This window comes from Euprymna scolopes, chromosome 1 (genome assembly GCF_053919585.1).
Source record: "Euprymna scolopes isolate OS-2025 chromosome 1, ASM5391958v1, whole genome shotgun sequence".
NCBI lineage: Eukaryota > Metazoa > Mollusca > Cephalopoda > Sepiida > Sepiolidae > Euprymna > Euprymna scolopes.
In genome coordinates, this window is record NC_136482.1 from 55,044,916 (window position 1) to 55,070,659 (window position 25,744).

The following is a 25,744-nucleotide window of genomic DNA, read 5'->3' on the forward strand; positions in this document are numbered from 1 at the left end:
AAACAGATTTTCACTATTTTTTAGTACGAATATTTTTAATTTCTTCGAAATCCCTTTCAATTTTATCGGGAGGACAACGTCCGGGCTGCTTTACTAGTTTTCATCATGGCCGGTTTTCCCAACTTTTTCCACGTATTCAGGTTTATTATAGAAACATCGGAGCCGGAGTCGAGTTGTAATTTTATTGATGTTTTAAATATTTCCACTTTTACGTATTTTCGCCGATCTTTGTCTAATTTTGTATTTGATTTTGTTTGCTGTACTCTCTTTCTGGTGTAATCTTTATATCTGCAGCAATTGCTTTTGTGTCCCACCTTCTTACAAATGTAGCATTTTTTCTTCTTATAAGGACAATCTGATTCCCAATGCTTTTCTGCACATCTCTTACAGTTATATCTAGGAAGAGGCTTGTTATATTGTGTACTATATTTATGGTTATTATCTTTGGAATATCCCGTTCCATTGCTTTTCTTTGTAAAGTTCTTGGATGGTGCGTATGGTTTTCTAACTTTTCTTATATATGCCACTCCAGATTCTTCTATATTTTTTAAATCCTTTTTTAGTGTAATGGCCCTTTCACAGTCCTCTGCTAGTTTCTGGAGGGTTAAATCTTGCTCAGATTCCAGCTTAGACAACATTCGTCTGCGTATTTCTGCATTTTTCGTGGAAACTAACCCTTGAGCGAAGATTAGACATTTAAAATCTTCTACCGTTAGTTCTGCAAGCTTAAAATTATCGCAGTTTTTATTGACAACTGATGCGTATGTCAAATAATCTTGGTTGTCCATCTTTCTTAGATTCATGCACAGCCATCTTTTATGAAAAAGAGATATATTTGGATTAAATAATTCTTTTAGTAATTTTACAGCTTCCATGAACTCTAATTCCGCAGTTTTTTTAGGTAATATGTAATCTACGAATTTGGTGTGTTCTGATGTACCCAATTTTCTGAGTAAGAGGCTCACTTTCTGACTATTTGGCCAATTTTTACAGTCCAGTTGAAAAACATCCTCGTATCTTGTGTAGTATGCTTCAAAATTATTCTCTTCCTCAGGCACATAATGAAATATGTCCATGCTATTAAAAATAGTTGTATGGGAGAAATTAACACTATCGACATTTTCTCGATTACTCTTTAGTAGTTCCAGTGTTTTAGCAAAAAGTTCCTCTTGTCTTTCTTCCTGTTCCAATTGCAGTTTTTTCTGCTTTAATTGTGCCATTTTCTGCTTCTTCTTGTTCCTGCTGCCATTTCAATAATCTGTCCTCTCTCTTTTCCTCGCGGTCAGCCTGTGCCTGTATTTGTGTTTGCAAAAGCTCGTTTCGCTCAGCCTGTGCTTGTAAAAATTGCATGAACATTTTTGATAAGTCTTCCATTTTTTTTTTTTTAGTGTGTAGTTAAAAAAAATATTGTACCATGTACCATATACACCGGGCAAATTGCTGTAAGCTCCTGTTTTCAATAATAATATCGCTGCTTGCAATAATATATTCTTTTTGCGAGTCACGCTGCAAAAAAAATAAAACAAGTTTATCTGGAATCACGAAATGGAATTGACTTTCCGTTTTTAGGCACTTACTAATAAGTAACTCTTTCCACAAAATAAAAGTTTGGGTTTTTTTTTCGAGTCACAATTGAATAAATGTATGCAGTACATTTAGTTCTTTGAGTTTTTTTCTCTAGTATTTTAGTAATTAAAATACCTCTTAAATTGAGATTACCTTTTTTCCGTGACGTTTTACTGTATTATCCGTTATTTAGTGACAACTTCAAGAAAAAAAAATCCTTTCCTTGAATTTTAGTTTTAGCTGTGGTATTTCCTTTTAGTACCGACGTCAACCAAAACATTAATTAAAAAGTCCTTTAGTTGTTGTTTTGTTTACGGAGAACAGTAATTAGAATCCACTGGTGAACTTTTTCCGTAGGTTACTTCCTTGCTTTTCGTAATACGGGTCTGACCTGTCGTTTTTGCGACAGAACAAAGTTCGCTTTTCGTTTGCAAGTTGGTCCTTTAGTAAGATTTGTCGTGTAGCGACAAACAAAAATTCACTTTTACATTCGTTTGCAAGTCGGATTCCCAGAAAACGGCGTAAATTGTCGCTTTTGCCACGTTAGAGTTTTTTTTTTCCACTTGAGTTGAAACTTCTCTTTAGCGTAAAATCCGTTTGCTCGTCAACACTTTGCATTCCTTAAAAAAATGGTCAACCTTTGCGTTGTACTTTTTTTTTTCGTCAAACTGTTATATTTGACGCTTCATATCTCGTCGCCAACTGTTGTGGTTGCAAGGTTGAACAATAATTAGTAAGGAAATACAATGAAGACGCAAACAACAAGATAACGCAATAATAAGTGTATTAAAGAAAAGGTATATTTACAATATGTACAAATGACGGTGTCGAGTCAGAGAGTCTGGGTGGGAGGACATGTACGCTCTTCAGCGTCACTTCTGGTGGCATTTGAGTAAGACACACAAAGGCCAACCTAGGCTTGCCATCTATAGTGTTATGTTATTCGCATATGCAAATAAGTGGTTGCCACCACAACATAAATAATAACGTTATTATTTCAGCATTGTTCGTACAGAGCATAAGTCCCCCAAAATTTGTCAAGATGGGGGTTTAGATGGCAAAATAATCTCGAACCCCCTATCAAATAAAAGGAACCAAACTCCTTAATCACTGTTATGTTACTATGCCCACAATATTCAAACAATGACATCGGCATTTCAGCAGTTGAGTTTAAATAAGTAGAACTTCTTTAGAAAAAATAATATGAACACAACTTTAAAAAATGAATAAACACCTTTTTTAATCAATATAAATCTTCATTTTTTTATTTTAAACAATATAAACAGAACTTTTTGTATTTTTTATTTTTAATTTTAACCAATTTAACTAGAAATTTGGTGTTTATGTATTTTGGTACTGCCCCATTTTAAAATAGTTTTTTTCCAGGTTAAATTCAAATTTCGCGATATCTTTGTTTTTATTAAATTGTTAGGTGGAAGCAGAGAATACTTAAAAAACACTCCCCCACTCCCCATGTTAAGATTAGCTTTCGAAATAATAACGTTATTTCAGCACGGTACATGAAATACATAACTACCGAATATTTTATAATTTTTAACGGTAATTTTTTTACTTGGTTTCCACCTTAACATTTTCCTTTAAAATGACGACTTTTACTGGGTTTTGGTATGCTGAAAATGAATATCGCATTTTCATTTTCTGCAAATAAGTAGTTTTTCGATTATTAAACAGTATGATTTTTATGTGCAAAAGTGGCGGTCATAGTTGTGAAAGAGAATACACGTGAAAATTAATAAATTTCAAAATAATTGAAAGAGAATACACGTTAAAATTATTAAAAGTCCCAATAGAATATTCGTGCTTAATATTAATTTGCATGGGTTATAATATTATTCACGTGATTCAATTTTAAATTAAAAACATAGCTTTTTGCATTGTGTAAAATTATAAAAAGTTATACTTATATTGTTTAAACTTAACGTAAATTTTTTTATAGCTTCAAATTATAAAAGGTTATATTTCTATATTGCTTTGAAAGAGTTTTCATAGTTTATAATTATGAAAAGTTCTATTTATATTGTTTGAATTTTTTATGTATTCTGACAATTTAATATTTCTATTTATATTAAGATTTTTTTAAATTAAAAAAAATCTTTACATTGTGTTCATGGTAACATAACTGATCGATTATAATCTTTTTTGCAAGAGTTGCCTGACTTGGAGCATTCTTATCGATTCAGTGATTGCGTTTTTGATGAAGGTCAGGCAGTAGCATTTCCTGTGGAATTTCTAAATTCACTAAAACTGCCTGGAATGCCACATAATATATAATAAAAACCTTATATTGAAGGAAGGAGCCCCAGTTATATTATTAAGAAATATTTATCCACCTAAATTGTGTAATGACACACGGTTAGCAATAAAATCTTTGAAAACTAAATGAAGCCATTATAATAACTGGACATATCAAGAATGCAACTGTTAATTCCTCGGATTCCTTACAGTCCTTCTGACATGCCATTTCAGTTCAAGCGTTTACAATTCCCAATAAAAATTAGTTTTGCCATCTCTATAAATAAAGCTCAAGGACAAAGCCTAAAAATTGTTGGACTGAATCTTCAGACACCTTGCTTTTTTCATAGCCAATTATATGTTGGTTGTTTACGCATTGGAAGTCCTGAAATCCTCCACATTTACACACCTGTTAGAGGTCACAGCAAAAATGTTGTTTATGGCTCTTCAAAATTAATGCTAGAGGATTATTTACCAGTTTTCAGATATGCACTGGTGGAAACTGAATTTTAATTATTCATTAACAGAATATATTACTAATACCTTCTTTATATTCATTGTACATTAAATAGTTAAAACAAAGATTTAACAATTTTCAGATATGCACTAAAATATAAAATAATAATTGCAATTCTTACATCATATTTTGAAAGTAGGATAAGAGGATAAAAGATTGAACTATAAAAGATGATTAGGTCTACTGGCGAGACCTCTATAAAATAAAACGCACTACTGCTCCCACCATATGGGTTGTGAGAAAAAAGAAATCATTATAAATGTATGTTTTGTTTAATCGATATTTATTATAATGTATGAGGACAAAATATTCCAATATATCATATACAACCTCGAAACACCAGGTAGTTCAGCTAGTATGAAAATAAATGGCACATATAAAAATCCTAAATACGAACACAAGTGATTTTTCAATTGAAAACGCGCGTCCAGCGTACGAAACACTCCATACGTGTGAAAGGTTTTCACCCTTAATTTTCTTCTGTTACAGTGAAATACATTTAATCTTCCAACTATTTTAAACCACACACCTGCACGAACATCAAGGATCATTTCACATAATATAGTCTCAAGACCTTACATTTTTTTCGTGCTTACTACTACTACTACTACTACTACTATTACTACCAACAACACTGCTACTACTACTATCTCTAATAATTACTAACAGAACTCGTGGAAATTCTACACGTTTGTATTTCATCTGTTGTATATTTCTGCCGTTCATTCATTAGACGCTCGGTGAAAACGCATACCACACACTATTATTTCTTCGGTTAAGGTAAAATACGTTTAACCTTCCAAACATGTTAGGAAATTGCACTGTAGTAGATATTCATCATTCTGTTGCATCGTGCATCGTGCATCTGATGCCTTCACGCAAACATATTCTCTTATTTGTTTTCTGGCTAGCCCTTGCTCATCGATTCATGGAGATCTATCTCTCGGTTGTATCTACTCATAATTTAAAATTGATCGACGCAGTCCCAACTTGAATGCCATGTTGTACAAGAATGCGACCTCTCCAAATTATATTTCTTCCTTTCTGGACTATTATTTTCACGATCCTATAACGTAGCTCCACTATTCTATTTTACCTATAAGATTTCGGTAATATATTATTATCTTCAACTTTTTAGCATTATCTTGATACGTTCGAGACAGTGGTGTAATTGTCATATTATTATCATTATCATTGGACCTTCTCCAATTTCTGTGCAACCTCAACTCCAGAGACTGCATGTAATTTACTCCATATTGCTAATCTCCCAGATTCCATTGACAAGTATACGCCCCTTCGATAGTGTGCTATAGAAATAGCTAACTTTGCCATTTTTTCGCAGTCCCACATGCAGTAGAATTATGCTTATTCAGGGTAGAGTCGGTTGATTTACGTTGAATGCAATTCGTGAACACATTCCTCATTTCCGTTTTATAAGTTATTTACATTTTGTACCAAATTTAAAGTTGAACGTCGCGCACACCATGGAGCTCTTCTAGTTTTCTAATTCTTAGTCATCATAACGTGATCGCTTCCTTCTTAACAAACTCTGTTTGTTTTTCTATACGAAAGCACACTAATCTGATTATAGGTGGCGCTGTACAATTTTTAAGTGAGTACGGTCTTCGATATCTAAAGCACCACATGTTTTATGATATTATTCTGAGCACACATTCTCGCTGTAGTGCTTTCGCAACTCGCATTAACTGTTTGAATCCGTCCAAGTTTTGCGTACTCAGAGGAAACTAGTGTAATGCTACAGATATATCATCTGCGAATCCCGTAATGAAAAATGTTAAGCTGTATGATTCAGTTACATCCATAAATATCTTGTAAGTCAAATCAATATATTTTGCATTGGCGTATTCAGCTACTGATTTTCCAGTCCGACTAAATCCTTTTGGGATTTTTATATTTCAGAAGGTTTTTCTGTGAGCGCTGTCACTACTCATGCCTATATGTTTCTGATTTTACTGATATGCATTGCTTATATTATGATGAAAGGCAAACACATATTCGTGCCGGAAAAGTAGAACAAATCTTTAAAGACCTTGCTTAATTTATTGCTTAGTTACCAATTTCACATTATTGATACACTCTGTTACATAAGCTTCTCCGTTAAAAAATAATATATTTTTGATTAGTCTTACAGTTCATAATCCTATAATGTTGTAATTCTCTAATAGAGAAAAGAAGGAACTCTTCTCCAACAACATTGCAATAATCAACATCAAACTCCCACTTCCATGTTCAGTCTTAGCTGTTAAACTTATGTTTTAGCTGTCAAACCGTCCACCGTTTTTTTTTCTTAAATCAGTCTTCTTTAAAGTATGTGTTCTTCACATATGCGAATGGAGAGCACGTATAAAACTCCAACTACAAACAGTTCTCTTTTTTTTTTACTGAAAAACTAGTGACTATCGCCCGAATAGTTCATACGTTTCGAAGATTGTGACTTCATTTTCCTCTTCATTGTTAGAGTAGATAGCATATTTTAACCACATTCTTTATAATGTAAACACATTAAACAAGCAATATAATCTTAATAAAAGAAGCGCATATACAATTTGTTTTTAAAAAGTCAAAAACGCGTATTTTTCTTTAAACAAATTTTATTTCACTGATTCATTGTGAATAAAAACATAACAATATTTATTTTGTTCTCTGTATTGAATTTTCATTTCAGAATTTGAAAACTGGCCAAAACATCTGAAACGAGAAATGCACATTACGTTTAATATAAAATCGCATCAATCTACGCTAAATATGAAATTTACAACTGTTAATTTTACTGACAGTAATATATTGATCAAACATTACACTGATGATTATAAATATTACAGAAATGTTTGTGGCAATATGATTAGCAATGTAACACATATATAAAATATATTATTTTACAAAATCTCAATATACAATATCCAATCAAGTAAGAGTAAGAAATTGATATTTCTAGGATTATATATAATCTCATATTAATTATATTTTGGTCATATAACGCAAGACAAAATATAGTCAACGATATTAATTAATTAACTTTGAAAAATATATTTAAATTGTACTTTCAATTAAAGAATATAAATCAAAGTGAGAATTACCAATATATCAGGTCGGTGAATCATACTAGTAGAAACCAATTCCATATCCAAATCCACCGTACGAAACTGGATGGTGAACAGTGTGGCTGTATGTAGCGGCTGCAGCAGTCGGGTATCCAAAACCATGAAAACCACCATAAAGTCCTCCATATCCATATCCTACTGGAAGGTGTGTTGTGTGACTAACAGCTGTAGCTGCTGGATAGTGAATTCCTCCATAAAGTCCACCATAAAGTCCACCATAGAGTCCTCCATAACTGAACCCAACAGGATGATGAGCTGTGTGACTTACAGTTGTAGCTGCTGGATAATGAAGTCCTCCATAGAATCCGCCATAGAGTCCTCCATATCCCAAACCTACGGGAAGATGTGTTGTGTGACTAACAGCTGCTGGATAGTGAATGCCTCCATAAAGTCCACCATAAAGTCCACCATAGAGTCCTCCATAACCGAACCCAACAGGATGATGAGCTGTGTGACTTACAGTTGTAGCTGCTGGATAATGAAGTCCTCCATAGAATCCGCCATAAAGTCCTCCATATCCCAAACCTACGGGAAGATGTGTTGTGTGGCTAACAGCTGCTGGATAGTGAATTCCTCCATAAAGTCCACCATAAAGTCCACCATAGAGTCCTCCATAACCGAACCCAACAGGATGATGAGCTGTGTGACTTACAGTTGTAGCTGCTGGATAATGAAGTCCTCCATAGAATCCGCCATAGAGTCCTCCATATCCCAAACCTACGGGAAGATGTGTTGTGTGGCTAACAGCTGCTGGATAGTGAATGCCTCCATAAAGTCCACCATAGAGTCCTCCATAACCGAACCCAACAGGATGATGAGCTGTGTGACTTACAGTTGTAGCTGCTGGATAATGAAGTCCTCCATAGAATCCGCCATAGAGTCCTCCATATCCCAAACCTACGGGAAGATGTGTTGTGTGGCTAACAGCTGCTGGATAGTGAATTCCTCCATAAAGTCCACCATAAAGTCCACCATAGAGTCCACCATAACCGAACCCAACAGGATGATGAGCTGTGTGACTTACAGTTGTAGCTGCTGGATAATGAAGTCCTCCATAGAATCCGCCATAGAGTCCTCCATATCCCAAACCTACGGGAAGATGTGTTGTGTGGCTAACAGCTGCTGGATAGTGAATTCCTCCATAAAGTCCACCATAAAGTCCACCATAGAGTCCACCATAACCGAACCCAACAGGATCATGAGCTGTGTGACTTACAGTTGTAGCTGCTGGATAATGAAGACCTCCATAGAATCCGCCATAGAGTCCTCCATATCCCAAACCTACGGGAAGATGTGTTGTGTGGCTAACAGCTGCAGCTACTGGATAATGAATTCCCCCATAAAGTCCGCTATAAAGTCCTCCGTATCCGAATCCATAGGGGTGATGTGCTGTGTGACTTATAGTTGTAGCTGCTGGATAATGAAGTCCTCCATAAAGTCCAGCATAGAGTCCTCCATATCCTAATCCGGCAGGGTAGTGAGAAACAGATCTTACAGCAGTCCCTACAGGGTAATGGATACCGTATCCATATAAACCACCAAGCCCCCATGCTCCATGATACCCGTGGGATGTATGGCTAACAGATGTTGCTACTGGGTAGTGAAGGCCGTATCCGCCATAGAAACCACCAAGTCCGTATCCGTAGCCACCATAGGCTACAGGATGATGGATGCCATAACTCAATCCATAAAACCCTGGGAAGTGTGTGCCATGGGAAATTGTGCTGAAAGACCTTCTATAATATGGAGACAGTCCACCGTAACCCCATATACCTGCATAAAAAAAATTCATATTATTACATTATTTTAATAAACAAATTTCGGATTGTACAAAACTGTTAATTGTTTAAAAACTTCCATTAGATTTGATAAAACAACAGACTATAAATAGTATTAAAATATACTAAAAAAGAACAAACTAACAAATGCTTCTTGACTTTTAATTGCATTTCACATGCGTTCCTAAAAGCAAAGAAGGAATATCGGATTAATTCTATTCCAGTAAAGCCATATAACATTATCTAATATTCCAGAATACTGGAATTGATTATCAAACAGCGTATATCGCTTAAAAATAGCATATACGCCTGATACTAAGATATATCGTCATGAAATTACTCTATAAACCATGTATTAAGATTGTTCGCTTTTCCTTTCTTCAAAACAGAAAATCAACTAATTTTCCGTTCTTTTTAAAGACCATATTAAGCTATAAAGAAACATAACTTCGTTTAAGTCATTTTTCAACATAAAATATTAACATTACATTTTTAATTAAAAACAACATAGCAAATAAATATTTTTTATAAACAGCTTCCTCTTAAAAGATAACAAGTGAAGCATGCATGGTCCCCTATGAGTACACAGTGGACGAGGCATAAAAATAATGATTAAGTTCAACAGTTGCCTTCCCCCATTTAGCATCAAAAGTTCCCAGGGCACATCGAATCCTGGTGAAAATGAACAAACGGTGCAGTTTTAGGCCTCACCATATGTACATTTGAGTTGCGCAAAATGCAAAAAAAAATAATAAATGACTAAGTCTATCATTTACCCCCCCCATTTAGCCCCCAAAGTCACCAAGGCCTATGGATATTTAAACTTGAATTCAGCACCATGCAAAACTGCAAAATAGATATACACAGAAAATTGGACAAATATGGTAAAATAGTCCCAAAAGGCGAGTGTTTTGTTAGCCCTAAAAGAGCTCCTAAGGCATACTTAAGAGTTATCGTGAAGTATAGACAAACAAAATTATATAGAAATCAGTTAGTTACAACTTTTCAGAAAGTTTTATAAACATCCAAGGCACCATTTTTTTAATAAGCACAAATGTGTCAAAGTTAGTCAATTTAAGCCGAAAAGCACCCCTAGCAGAGACAATCGTCGTTTCCCGGAAAATCTATTCTGTTACTTCTTTAACCATATCAGGTTTAATGTTTGTGCAAAATTTCAAAAAATTCCAAGGCGTAGTTATTGTGAAAAGTACAGACAGACAAACGGACAAGGGAGAATTTACAGGTCCACCCTCCTTTTGTCGGGGGACCGATTTTATTTAAACTATAAAATTAAATTTTATCAAGTAAATTATTCTTAATATTGCTATTTAATTGTTTATTTTGGGAATTTGAAACAAACGGAAAATAAATAATTAGGTCTAAGCTTTAGGTTTATTTTCAACTGAAACAAAAAGTAAATTAATCGATTAAATATTTTTAATTCAGTTATTAAGATCGTTTTCTTTCTTTCGATTTTTAACTCGACAAAACCAATAACAAAGTTCCACCGACGACCTTTATCGGAGAAACTTTCTTTACCACCGTTTTCCTATAACTTTCTGTGGCGGGGATTATTATTAATTCCCTTACTATTATTCATGATTTTCATATTTTACTGTGACGGAGCATTTATGCTTTTCCGTAGAAGGTCACTGTATCAAAACAAACTTAAATTCACCTCCGTTTCGAATGTTTTCTCTATTACGAACCTAGTACAGAAAACGAAAAACAAATGGTTTTAATATTTTCGATTAAAATTATTATACAGGGTAAGTCAAAATGATATGTAGGTTTAATAAAATGATTTGTAGGCTTAATAGAAGGCAAATAAAGTAAAGAAACTAAAACATCTTTTTTTTTTCGAAAAGTACGTGTAATTCCATTTTTTTCATATTTTTCGATATTATGAAATGCTAGCGACTTTTCTCAGAGTAAATTCGAATATGGTTCATTCTATGGACGATGTATCGTTTCAACAAGATGGAGCAACATTCCACACTTGTTGGCGAGCGATGGGGATTTTGAGAAAGATGTTCCCTTGGTCATTTGATCTCATTCTGTCGTGACATCGGTTGTCCCGCCTGTTCACGTTGTTTAAATCCGTGTGATTTTTTTCTCTGGGGATATCTCAAGTGAAAGATATTCATTAATCGCCCTCGATCTATTTAACAACTTAAAGATGCAATTCGCTAAGAAATTACTACCATTCAAAATGAAATGACCGAACGAGTTATAGACACATATCGTGAACGCCTTTGAAAGTATGGAGATAATAACGGAACCTGTGACTGATTTAATTCTTAAAACTTTATGAAACAGAATGGTATTATATGTACTTTTTGAAAATAAAAGCACCTTTTTGTTTCTTTACTTTATTTGCCTTTTATTAAATCTATAAAATTGTCAGATCATTTTTCCTGACCCTGTATATTACGAATAAACAAAATAGCTATCTGTCATTCATTCGCTTGCTATATTACTTATTCAAAATGTTTCAATCTAGAAGGATTTATTGCTATGCACATCAATGTTAAATATTTTAGCCAGTGTTTATATTACTATTTTCTAGCGACTGTACAGGGTTTTTTTGTGATGGGGGGGAGTTTTATAAATAAATGACCTCTTGACAAGCATTTAACAAAAAACAAAACCATAATATTCTCGTGTTTTGCTAAATAAAAGTTACATTAACAACCGTTAACGGACTTTACCTGTACATTACGAATTGAATTCTTTCATTTTTCAATTTTACCTTAAACTAACCTAAACCACAACTAACATTATACAATCAGATATTAATCCTTAGATGGCCCCACACTAAGTTTATTTTACAATTTAGTGTGTGTAATGTGTCGAAACAAAAGAACAAAAATAACTAAGAACCAGCAACACACAAAACTATCACCTAAAATATTTTACAGATATTTTCAGAATTTAATAATTCTTTTATATACGATCTGGGCCAATGCTAGGAGCTGGTTTCTGTTAGTAAGAAATAAAAGGAAGACATTGTCATAGTTATTAATCAGTTAAATATGATATATATTAATTACTAATAAATTGATTAATTACTAACTGATTAAATTATGAATAATTGCAATATGATCCTCATTAATTATTGATACGTGCAAATTTGATTCTGATAAACTTAATTTTCTCTGAATGCTTGTGGCTTTGGTGTAAAAAAATAATCTACGAATCAAAAGTGACTTTTTAACTGGGTGTGAATCCCTACTATTTTAAGTTGCAGGGATACTATGTAGGAAATTGAACAGCAATATTTTTTAATATTGGACTTGGACTTCTGCATGTTAGTGCAGTTGAGGAAGCAGGAAACTGAAAGGGAATTTCAAAGTCTAACAGTTTGGGGGAAGAAACTATGAGTAGAATAAGGGATTTCTATTGAGGGGGGATTTTGCTGATTGTCGGATTTGTCAAGGGGGCAATTACGTCGAGAGGTACGAGGGTTTGTAGTTTGTCGGTACAGCCACCATCAAATACTTGTAGAACAGGCAAAGAGATGCAACATTTTGTCGATGGGACAACGCTGGAAGCTTAGAAGACATTTCAATGCCTATTATGTTGTCAACTCTATTTTCAACCCTGTCCACGAGTGAGAGACTAGCACCAGATTTACCAGCCCAAATGTGTCAACAATACATATATAGGCAAATAGTGACCTTGTAGAGGTAAAAGATACTTTCAAGCGTAAGTAACTTTTAGCATGGTCGAAAGAAACCACCTTCTTCGCAGCAGCCTTGGCAATGCTCTCGATGTATCGTTTCCAACTGATATTCCCTATGAACGTTAGGCCGAGGAGTTTGAAAAAAGTACTTTCAGGGAATGTATCTTTAGCCATAGCTAATATTAGTGATTGAGACAGTATCTTCTAATTATTAAATGAAACGAGCATAGCCTTCACATTGAACCCATTCCACTACAGACTTAAGGATGGGCAAAAATCAGAAGCTCACAGTATAAATGCTGGAGCCCCTCAGGGTTCCATCCTGGGCCCAACTCTTTTCCTGATCTACATTAATGATCTTCCAAATCACATCCTTACATCATTCGTAGACATTTTTGCTGATGACACTACCATCTATGGTAACACATCTAAGACAGTAAACGACCAAGTTCTCTCCGATTCTCTCTCCTCTGATCTTGATCACATTGTACAATGGGGAAAGGAGTGGCTGGTTACTTTTAATGCATCTAAAACCAAGCTTCTATCTTTACATCATCAACGTTCTGATCCCCATCTGGCATCAATTAAAATGAATGGCTCTCGTCTTGGGGAGGCCTCAAGTTTTAACAAGCTTCTGGGCTTGACCTTTACTCCTGATCTTAAATGGAATACGCACATCAAATCTGTTGCCAAGGCCGCTGGAAAAATGGTCGGATCCTTCTATCGATCCAGTAGATATCTCACTGCTGATGCAATTCTCTATCTATATAAGAGCCAGATACGTCCAAGGATGGAATACTGTTGCCACATATGCGCAGGAGCTGCTAGAAAAGACATGTCCTGCCTTGATAGGGTTCAAAATAGACTTCGTGGCCTGGTGAGAGATGTCCTTTTCTCTTCGCTGCAACCTCTATCTCACAGAAGAGATGTTGCGAGTTTGTCTCTGCTTTATCGTTATTTTCATGGAAAGTGTTCAACTGAGCTTCAATCTAAGGTCCCCCTCGCCAAACTTTCACAAGAAACACTATCTGAAAACATTATCACAAGAAACTTTCACAAGAAACACTAGCTGAAAACATTATCAATAATTTTCCCCACTCTTTATCTGTGCCTAAACCTAAACATAGATTCCATGATCAAAGCTTCTTTCTTAGAACTGCACGCCTGTGGAATTGTCTTCCGTTTTCCTGCTTTCCAGCTTTCTATAATATGGTTGTCTTCAAGTCGAACGTGAACAAGTTTCTGATAAGCCGTTCCACTTAAGTTAACAAATTTACCGAACTTCCATTACTATCGATTACTATATTGTCCTTTTGACTACTCTACACTCTTTAACCCTTATCCTTGAGTGGCCTATTAGCCTTGATAAATGGTGACGTCTATATAAAAAAGGTCTTTCTCTAGGGTTTCCACCATTGCCTTGGATATTTATTCATTTGTTTTCCTCTTTGTCTGTCATAGAGCGTGGTGTCGTCAGTAAATATACCCACCCCAGAGATTATTTTATCAGGAAGGTCATTTATGAATATAAGGAATAATTAAGGTCCAAGGATCGACCCCGGAGGTCCACCCGTATTCATATCATATTGTTTAGACGTACGACTATCGAGTACGCCATTGATTCTTCTCTTATTTACAAAGTATTTAATTATGTTGAATATTCGTCCAGTAATATCATAATATCTGACTCTCATGAGAAGACCATTGTGCTATACCCTGTCAAAATCCTTAGATACAGTGCAGCCAAGTAGAAAATTCGCACTTCAGTTATTCGTACAGTTTTTCATCAGATTTCAATCTTTGGCCAATTTCTCGATTGAGTAAACTAGAAATGAGTTTATGAGCTCCTGACGATCACTAAGAAATACTCGGGATATATGGACTAAATGGTTTGTTGTATAACCTAATATCAAGAACAATTACGATTAGAGATGCTAAAAGGTTGATATTTTACGATTAGAGATGCTAAAAGGTGGGATTTAACAGCTATTTTAAGCTCATTTGTTGTTGCGGGGTTTGTTTGTTTTTTTTTTTTGCCTTCTCAATTTGAAGCTACTTTTTAAATTGACGTGAACACAAGGATAATTCAATTAAAAGTAAAATATGAAAATAATAGAGGAACAAAAAACAAATAAAATGTAATATAGGTTGTTTGAACAGCTACATTGAATTTAGCTTAAATTTTCGGTTATTTGAAGAAATGACGAGTTCGGACTTTCTTTTTGGCGGCACTGTAATCTATCTAGGTTAATATCCTCCCCTCCAATTCCTTATCCTATACATGGTATATATTTAGAGATTACAGTTAGAAAATCTGCAGTACAACACGCTTGCCTACATCCATATTGATGGTCGAAAAGAAATTTAGCAACAGTAAGGTGGTGGGCTAAAGCTTGATTAATTGTGACCTCAAATATTTTGGCAAAAAGAGGAAGGTGGCTAATATTGCGATAATTGCATGGGTCAGTTATTTCGCAAACTGGTACCACATAAGCAGGTTTTCAGCAGTCAGGTAAGCATGATTCGTTAAGGCATTTGTTGAAGAGTTTGGAGAGAACTGGAGCAACCTCAGATCAGGTCCACATTCTTTTGAGGTGTCTAGGTTTTTTATGATATCATATACTTGAGAAGAGGTGATTTTAAAATAATCTAGTGTGGTGTTTGAGAGCAAAGGAAAATTAGGAAGAGAGTGGTTTGCTAGTTCCAAAGTAGAGTTTGGGGTGATTATGTTAGATTTCTAGGTTGCCGTGCAAACAACCGCATCATTGTTGGATGTAGGGGTAATTATTGATTGCCTATTATTTACTAAATTGTTGTAGATTTTTCAAAAATTATGAGTTTATGCGTTTTAATACGTTTTCTGATGGGTTCGGTATATTCTCTCTTAGCTATAGCTACTTCTTTCTTACAATTGCGTCTAGCTTCTATCATTTTGTTTTGTTTGTACTGGACTTACACTGGATAAATCTACGGTATGCATGTTGCCTCTGAGCAATGGCAACGGCGCAAGTAGAAGGTAACCACTGGGGAAAGTGAGGTTTGCTATAGAACTTCCCTGCCAGCTGAAATAAAAAAAAAAGATGGCTCGACAAATGGGAAAGATATCTAGAAAAATCGGAAAAAAGAATAACGCTGCCGTGTTAAATCAGACGTGCTTGAATAATGACTTGCTGCCAATACACACACACACACACACACACACACACACACACACATATATATATATATATATATATATATATATATATATATATATATATATATATATATATATATATGCCGTGTTCCCACGGGGAAATAATGAATCGCGAAAAACTAGAAATATTACTTATCTGAGCAATTAAAAAATATAAAATATTATCTTCGACTTGATTATAAAGTTAATTTTTAATAAGGAGTAATATACTTTCTGTAGCAGTAAAATCATTTATCAATTGAAAGTCAGTGGAAAAACAAAAAACAGATCTTATCATCCGTGATGAATGAAGTGCAGTTTCATTTTAGTGATATAAAAATAATGAGCCATATTTTGGCCATTAAATTACATATTCTAAATTAGAAGAGAGAATCAGTGAAATAGATCTTTATCACAAAACGGTTGTGTCTTTTGCATATATGTCAACAAATGATTCCATAATATGATCATTAATGAACATCTGAAAGGACTCGGAATCATTGAATGTGATCGATGTTTCTGCATATTAATATCTAATTTAATACACTAATCAGCTAGAAAGGATAAATTATCAGAAATTCTATAGCTAACCTCTTTGTAATCAAATCTATGGCCATTGACATGATCAGAGTTTCGAAATTGCTACTACAGTGACAGAAGAAAATATAAGACACATAAATGTTATACTTTTGTTGGTTTATTGTAATTTTTGCCATATTAACAAAGGAATGTGATTTTACTGCAAAGAATTATCCAAATGCTAAGGTGTAAATATTATTCCCCGTTTCTATGAGATGCAGCAATATAAAGAGCGTATTTATTTATCAAGTATAATTATCCACTAACACGTGTTTCGGCATTTTACTTGAAATTAAAGCAATACTAGTACTTACCAGGCGATATGGTATGATCACGTTGACACACCGAAGTTAGCAACGTTGAGTCTGGTCAGTATCAGATGGCTGACCTATTTGGGAATTCCAGGCGCTGTATGTAGGAGGACGTCGACACCTCCCAGCAACAGATGCATAAACTTAACGTCGTCGTCTCCCCTAACGGAATACATATGCGACTGAGGGCCGCTTGTGAATTTCATACTCCCATGGAACTTCCCCCTTGGAAGAAGTCGGTTAAACTCGTATAGGGTTTGTGGCGTTTCCAATTTTTATCCGGCAACCTTATTTTATATTGCACATAAATATGATCATTTTCTTAGTTGTTATTTTATGATATTTATTATGAAAATATATATCTGGTAAGAAGCTACTTGGAGGCACCCAAGTTTTATTCCCGCATGAAATAACCAGGCTAGATTTACCTTAAAAATTTTCTACGGGAACGAAATATGAACGCCTCTGCGTAACTCACTTGCATAAATATAATTTCATACTACTATATGGATTAGGAACTTTTGAAACTATAAATATATACACTGCATATATATATATATATACTGCAGTATCATACGTATATGTGTATTTAAATTATATATGTATATATATATGTATGTGTATGTGCATTTATTTTCTATCTGTATAAAAGCCAAGTACGTCCAAGGATGAAATACTGCTGCCATATCTGGGCAGGAGCTGCTAAAAACAGCCTATCCTGCTTTGACAGAGTACAAAATAGACTTCGTGGCTTAGTGGGGGATGCCCTTTTCTTTACCCTGCAACCTCTCTCCTACAGAAGAGACGTTGCGAGCCTATCTTTGTTTTATCTTTATTTCCATGGCAGGTGCTCGTCTGAACTCCAATCTTTGGCCCCCCTCGCCAATCTTTCACGAAAAACACCCGTCTAGCTGAATCCACTGTGAAAAATTTCCCCCACTCTTTATCTGTGCCTAAATCAAAACGTGGATTCCATGAACAAAGCTTCTTTATTAGAACTGCACGTATGTGGAACTCTGCCTGCTTCCCACCTGACTACAACTTGGATGTCTTCAAGTCCAACGTTAACAAAATCCTAATGAACCGCCCCCTTAAGTAAATACTTCATCAAATCTCCACACTAACGTACTGTACTTGCAATAACCCTTATCCCTGTGTGGCTTCCGGGCCTTGATAAGTGGTGACCACCGTGTAAAAAAAATATGGTAATGTGTATGATCAATGGTATTTTGCTAGAGAAATCGTATGTAGACGTTTAAGAAATAGAAAATGTCGCCCATCACTGAGATATATTGAACGGTATATAAGTGAAGCTGTATTTAGACGCAAATGTTTTGGATACGTAGGCAAAATAATAACGATCACTTACCCGGGAAGATTGCTTGCGAACAACTGATCAGGCCAAACACTGAAACAGATCAAACAAAATCAGTTAAATAAAAAAAAACTATTTAAATTTAATTTATAAAGATAGATATTGTTAGTTCGATTACCCTCCCCTGGCAAATGTATGCGTAAAACGTATTTATGAGAAAAAAAATCTTTTTTCATAGCATTTGTCTTTTATCCTGAATATAAACACGATCGCTTGCTTTAGAACTAATCAAAACCAAGGAAAGACATTTTTCTTTTAAACTGTATGTAAGAAATAAATTGCATTTCCTTTTTATATTTAAGAAGTGATTTATTTTTTCATAATAAAGTATTTGAATTTTCTATAAAGTACAGTTTTTGGTGAAAATGATGAAGTAACCAAAATTGAGTTAAATATCTATTGTTTGTTTTGTTTTTTAAATGCAATTTTCATGTTACGTTGCCGCTTTTGTTTTAAATTAAAAAAGAACTTCAATCACAAGAACATCAAATTGAAAAAGGTAATGTGATCACGTTATAAAATAAAGTAACCAAAATTGTTCGTCGCAACTAAGTTTAATTGATCAAACATTTTACTTACCTAAGGCCAATGTTGTTGTGAGAACTGTCGCTGCCATATCTTCCTTCTTCCGGTTTCACTGTAAATAATAACTGGTTGTATGAGTTAAATGTAAAAGAAACTAGAGCAATTAGAGCTCATCAATCTTTTACAGATACGAAGGAATTTTATATCGCAATGATTTCACAAGTTTTTAGATTTATTCGTTTTGCATGTTTTCTATTGATATTATTGAAGAATTGAAGCTAATAGTCTTTACTAATGAAAATGCAGGATCATTATTCTCATTTGGTAAAATCAATAAAACATACTTATACTAGAAAATTAACTTAAGAAAATTATATTTGTTTACAATGTTATTTTCACTTGCATATGCGAGAAAGTAAGTTTAACGTAGAATGAAAAAATACAGGAAACTTACCTGATGATAGCCTACACTACAAAGAACTGTTCAGATCCGTCATCTTTTATAGTGAACCGAAATGGGTTTTTTTCTTGTTTGTTTTAATTTAAAACTCAAAATAAATTCCATTTTGGACAAATATTTTGTTGTTAAATCCTGAAGTCCGAACCCGTTAACCTAATGCGTGGGAAGTGTCTCATGTATTCTGATTAGATGTCTCTTAATTGACCGGATTCTTTATCTAAGAGTCAAATAAGTTACGAAATGTCAGAGGTCACAATGAAAGACTTTCATTTCTCACGGCCATGCGTTCTTTACTTAAATAAAACACATCCATATATCAAACTAAATCAGTTAAATTTATTTTTTCTTCTTTGTTATACGTGTGAGAAAAAGAGAAATAGTTCCTTATTTTAATTTTTAATTATATTTATAAATATTAAGTTTCTTAATTTGTTTGTAGACATCTCGTAAATATTTAGACCGGCCAACCAAACAAATTTACATAAAGTAAAATTAATCTATTATTCCCTTTCATAAGTTCTCTTTGGATTTTAACTGTGTGAAATATAATGGTAAATGGAGATGGCCAATGGAAGTAAATAATACTATTTTTACCAAAGAGTCACCGGTTATCGAGAACCAAATATCATTCGAGGATAAAAGATATAGACTGTCGCTAATGATGGAAATCGGGTATCGTTTATTATTTAATAGAATAACTGAAAAAGAACTTGTTTACATAAGTCTTGAAAATGATCATGTTATAGGCAGCCTTGCTGTATTGTATTCTACAGCCGGATAGATCCAAAATTTTGGAGGAGACTATTTTTTAGTTTAAGACACTCATAGAGATTAAGGGAAATTACTGACATTTTATTTAGCCGTACAAGTATTTGTTGCGAATGTCTTGCAAGAGGGGAATATATTGAAGTTTATTCTATCCGCGCCATAAATAACGATATAGCAGAAATAGAGTCACAACAACTCTTCTATTATATCATATATCTGCTATTGAATATATATCTGCTATTGAACATACTAAATTTTGTAAGATTTTATTTTAGATGATCAATACATTAAGATATCACTGTTCAGAGCTCTCAAATGTAAAAATATTCAAGAAACTTTAAGGAAGATAATACTTTTCTTAAAAACGTGACTAGCGTCAGAAGCACTCTGTGTATTTACTTATAGAGAAAATTAACCAAATGAAGAAACTTGTAAACAATGGTTTAAAAATTGGCATTTCGTATTTGAAGATAAAAACTGATCAGTATGGGTGATTGAGTATGAGGAAGAACTCCTTGTAGTATCACTTAAATACAACTGTTCAGTATAAGTTTTTAAGTTGATGAAACCTTCGTCAAATTATACAACTGTTTATCGTCTTTTAACAACTCGGAAACTGGGTGTCAATGGTTAATCACGAGTTGAGAGTTTCAAGTCTTAGATCGTGATTTACAATTACCATTAGATACTTTATTTTTAAGTCTATGTATCGGTTGTGTGTAATTCTACGCTGAAACACAACATATATAAATGTTTCATTAAAACCAACGTGTTTTATGACTGATAGCATTTAAAAGTTCATGAATGTCTTTTTTACCTTTTATTCCAACCTAAATATCGAAACGCAAATATGTTGAAATAATAATAATAATAATAATAATAATAATAATAGTAGTAGTAGTAGTAGTAGTAGTAGTAGTAGTAGTAGGTTTCCCCTTTCCGTCATCAGCTTGATTCAGTTGACACGTTCTTTATGGAATCAGAAAGCAGAATATTAACTTTAGGCAACAATCTATTCATGGACTACCTTAAAGGTTATGGTGGGAATGAGAACCAGCTTCATATCCTAAAGAATACGATCAGATTATTTCGGAATTGAGCCTAACCAAATATACTATCGTTGTGATGAAAAAAGGCAAACTCGTTAACTCAGATGACCTTGAACTTCCAACAACAGATCTGATAAAAGATCGACTGGATAGAGAAGCTGCACTGATTTGTACTGGAATCCGATGAAATTAATAACATGTAAATGAGCAAATGAAGTCACAGCCGAGTATAACAGAATAATAAAAGCTATTCTTAATTCATACCTCTGCATTCGGAATACAATATGTACAATCAATGCCAGAGTAGTAGATATTTTAACTGTTTGTATACGTGATTAGAATGTAATTAAATGTAAATATTAGGACACAGAAATATGTAAAATACTTACAATTTATGTAGCTTCTAAAATATATGCAAATTCTATAAATTAGATCAAACCATGAAGTAACACAGGAAAATGATAATGTAAAACTTCGTTGGGATATGTGCATGCAAAATGAATAGGCCCTTCAACATTACAAACATGATATATTTTTTCTAAACAAAAACAAGAGAACTTGTTCAATCAATGACATAGCCTCTCATTTCGATATTACACTTCAAGAGAAAGAACATAAAAGTAAACATTAAAAGTTTACATTATACTATCTGGTGTTTATGTTTCTTTAGCATATGTAACAGTTTTATATGTCCGGGTCTCAACATTCAAAAGTTTTTCTAAATATTTTAGCAGTTTCCATTATTGTTATCCGTTGTATCTATTAAGCTATCCCTCTGATTCCAATCTCTTCGATTATTCAGTATTTTCCTAGGTTGTTCCTTTTGCTCTTAATATTAGTAGTGTTATCGTGACTTCCTTTACCTTACATATCTCTTTCAGCTTTATGGCCAGTTCCATTTTCTTCTGGTTAACTATTATGATATTCTGAATTCTTTTCTTTATACATGTCTCATAAGATTCTGTGATTTCCGTTTTCAAATGCTGCTGCGGGTTTGTGCTTGTATCATTTGTCTAAGTGTTCAAAATGCATAATTCCCATTTAATCGTGTCTATTTTTACATTCTTTTTGGGCTAGTTTGCATTATTATTATTATTATTATTATTATTATTATTATTATTATTATTATTATTATTATTATTATTCACATTTTGTGTCTGACTATTGGTATTGCCGGTTTTATACTGATAGGCATATCGTGACAAATTACCATAAGCAATCAATATGTTCCTATCTCAGTCTTTCATCAGTTCCCGCAAGATCCTGGCGGTTTCCAACAAGGCAGTCTTTTGAAGCACTTTACCATTGTAATTGATCACGATTTCCGTAATCCACTTTTAAAATCCTTTTGTCGCATTTCCCAGAGTTTTTATCACAAAAGGTACAGCTTCAACCTTTTTCAACTTCCACAATTGTTTATCTCTTTTTCAAGTCCTGATACATTTGATCTTCTCCTTTTCTTTTTTCCGCCATATTCACATCAATGGTAATCTCTACATAAATGATTATTACTTCATTCACATTATCACATTGGATATTCATATTCTACAATCATTTCACATTATCACTTTTTACCATCGCTTCTATTTTTTACCGCATTCCCACTCTTTTTTCTTGCATATATCCCAATAGATTTTATCCGCATTATTGTCATGCTTTCTCTTGTATATCTTCTGAATTAACTTCTTACAACTACTGACGAGATGTTGTACATTCTCAGCTTTCTCTCCACACAGACGACATAGAGGATTTCAACCGTTTTATCACGGTGATATTTCACATAATTTGCCCTGAGCGCTTGCTTTTGCAGAGCACGTATTAGGGATTTCGCCCCAACCTTTAAGTAACATTTTTACAACCATTGCCAGTTTTTTTTATCTCTTGTCCTCTTCCCTGGTAGAGCTTTACTGAATCGGCCATGCATTTCCTTCTCAATTTATTTGTCGATTCACTGCCTTAGAGTTCTTGCTTCTTACTAATTTGCTCTCTTGCAATTTTTCAAATTTTTACACACCAATTAGAAGCTTTTTTCTTATAGTTAGAGATGTAAACTTTCAGACTATTTACTTTTTATTTTACACATCGTTCTACACTTCTCTTTCCTCTTTTCTTTACACATATAACCTATCGATATCGCTGTTTGGGTTAAAAACACCCATATATTGTCATCATTTTCCTTGTTTTCCTATCCATATCTATTTTAAGAAAAATTAAAAAGTATTGTCTGTTTCTTGAATGTTTGATTAATAAAAATGTTCAAATGAAACAAAATTGCATTTGGTCAAAACCTATTTTAAGCATAAGAAAACTATTTTAATTGGTTGCTTATGTCATGAGAAGGTGTTTGTTTTTGTCAGGGTTGATGTTTTCAATTACCGTGGAATTTCCACGAGTACTGCTAGTTCCAATTCTTTTCCTAAAGTTGTAGATTTTATATAGTTGAACACTTAACTCAATTGACCATGTTTCTTAATAAAGAGTCGACGGATTGATTTAAACAAAAATGTTGTTTTAAACAAAATAATAGTATTTACAAAATTGTCATGTCGAAAATAGTAATATATTTTAAAAAAATTACGGAAATTACTCGAGTAGAACAGTATTCATAGTTACAAGTTGTGTTTACAGAAAATTGGAAAAATATAATTTTCTCTCAATGGAAACACCTTAAAGATTGCGAATGCAAGGAGTATACTAATCTCCCATTCCGCTACTTTAATTGTGATGTTTTGTTTTAAACGATAGTGATAGACTTTTTACTTCACAGTGAACACAATAGCAGTTGTTCATGAATTTTCGTAATTTGTAAATATGGTATTATTTTTGACATGACATGTAAGAACTGTTGCTTTGATTTAAAACCACATATTAAAAAAATCGATTTATCTTAACAAACACCCAATTTATTAACAATTTTGCCGGGGGGGGGCATTTTTTTACTATAGTCAGAAAACTGAAAAAATGATAAAAAAAAACAAATATATAATAAATAAATGTTACCAAAGACAAAATAAGTTACTTTTCAACCTACCTGAGTAAGGTTTTAGTGTTTTAACTTATTTATTTTATTTGAAACATAGTTAATACAGAGTCTTAAAGATAGAACAAGAAATAAACTACCGATATTAGACGCTCATCTGGGGTGTCACGATAATCGCTAAAAATCGAAACTTAAACAAAATATTCGTAGAGTATTATATGAAAAATGTCCAGTTTATTATTATTATTATTATTATTATTATTATTATTATTATTATTATTATTATTGCCTCACAAGGAGCTTTCACACAGATCATTGAAAACAGCCTGTGGTTTTCCCTAGAAGCTGAGGGACAAGTCTTCCTAGATTTCCAGTACTCTCCAACTTTTTTCAATAACATTTGCAAATAAATGTGCATTATGGAAACAGTTGCCTGCCATTGATTTCTCGTTGGCAGTAGCCACTGATCTTCACTGGAATTCGTGCGGCAATAAGCCTCCCCAAGGTCCCAGTTTCCTTCGCACGTATACAGCGGAGGTCTGTTCAGTGCTCTCTCCTCGATCTTTCCTTCCTTTTTGACTCTAATTGGCTGTTCGGTCTCCTTTGGGGGACAGTGGTGTGGTAATTAGGGGATGGGGTACGGTAAGAGAACTTATTGGTATGCATCTTCCATGTTCTTGGTTCTATGTAGCGCTTCATGTTTTGTCACTGAAGCAGTTTATCTGGCTTGCGCTTGTGGTTTATGTGTGTTAGTCTTCACATTCAAGGGGTTTCCTTAATATTTCAGCTGTTTTCATTATAGTTGTTCGTTGTATATTTCCAGTCATATCTCTGGTTCCGATTTCTCCCATTCTTTCAAAGGTTTTCGGGATTGTTCCTAGTGCTCCAACTATTATAAGTATTATTTTTATTTTCTTTATCTTCCATATCCCTTTCAGCTCTCTGGCTAGTTCTGTGTACTTGCTCCGTTTCTCCTTTTCTTTGATATTCACCCTGTGGTCAGCTGGAACAGCAATGTTTACGCTTTGGCGGCACTTTTGTTTTGTTTTTTTAATTATTATGACATCCGGTTTTCTTGCTTGGATAGGTTTATCAGTTTTTATGCCCATGTCCCGTAGGAGTTTTTGATTGTCATTTTCCATTTTTTTTATTTTCGTTTTCAAGTACTGTTGTCGGCTTACATTTGTACCACTTGTGTGTGCGTTCGAGACGCAGTTGTTCGCATAATTCCCAGTGTACAGCACTTCCCACTTTTGTTGTGTCTGTTTTTGTATTCCATTTGGGCTAGTTTGCGGCATTCACTTACTATATGGTTTATCGTTTCGTCACTTTGTCCACAGAGTCGCATTTACTGTTTTCTTATTTTTTTATCGATCTTTGCTTTGATGTGGTTGGTTCTTATCGAACTATCTTGTGCAGCGGTCATTAGGGATTCAATGTCTTGGTTTATTTGTCTTTATCGCATCCATGTCCAAGTGTTTTCGTTATTTTCAGCTTTTGTGAACCTAATGAATCTTCCATGTAGTTGTTTTCCTTCCTATTTTACTTTTCTCGTCTCATCATTTATCTCCATGTTTTCTGTTTTGTCGATTTTCTTAGTC

General features: G+C 33.9%; 1 protein-coding gene across 1 annotated transcript; it reads right to left on the reverse strand.

The window, feature by feature from the left end:
- Positions 1 to 6,930: 6,930 nt before the first annotated feature.
- LOC145296985 (uncharacterized) lies at positions 6,931 to 19,083 on the reverse strand. Its single transcript, XM_080143231.1, has 4 exons — positions 18,941 to 19,083; positions 18,356 to 18,394; positions 7,435 to 9,231; positions 6,931 to 7,045 (listed from the first exon to the last, which is right to left on the reverse strand). Exons 1-3 carry the CDS (start codon positions 18,975 to 18,977, stop codon positions 7,460 to 7,462), a joined length of 1,848 nt encoding a protein of 615 aa, XP_079999357.1. The 5' UTR covers positions 18,978 to 19,083; the 3' UTR covers positions 6,931 to 7,045; positions 7,435 to 7,459.
- Between the last annotated feature and the right edge of the window lie 6,661 nt (positions 19,084 to 25,744).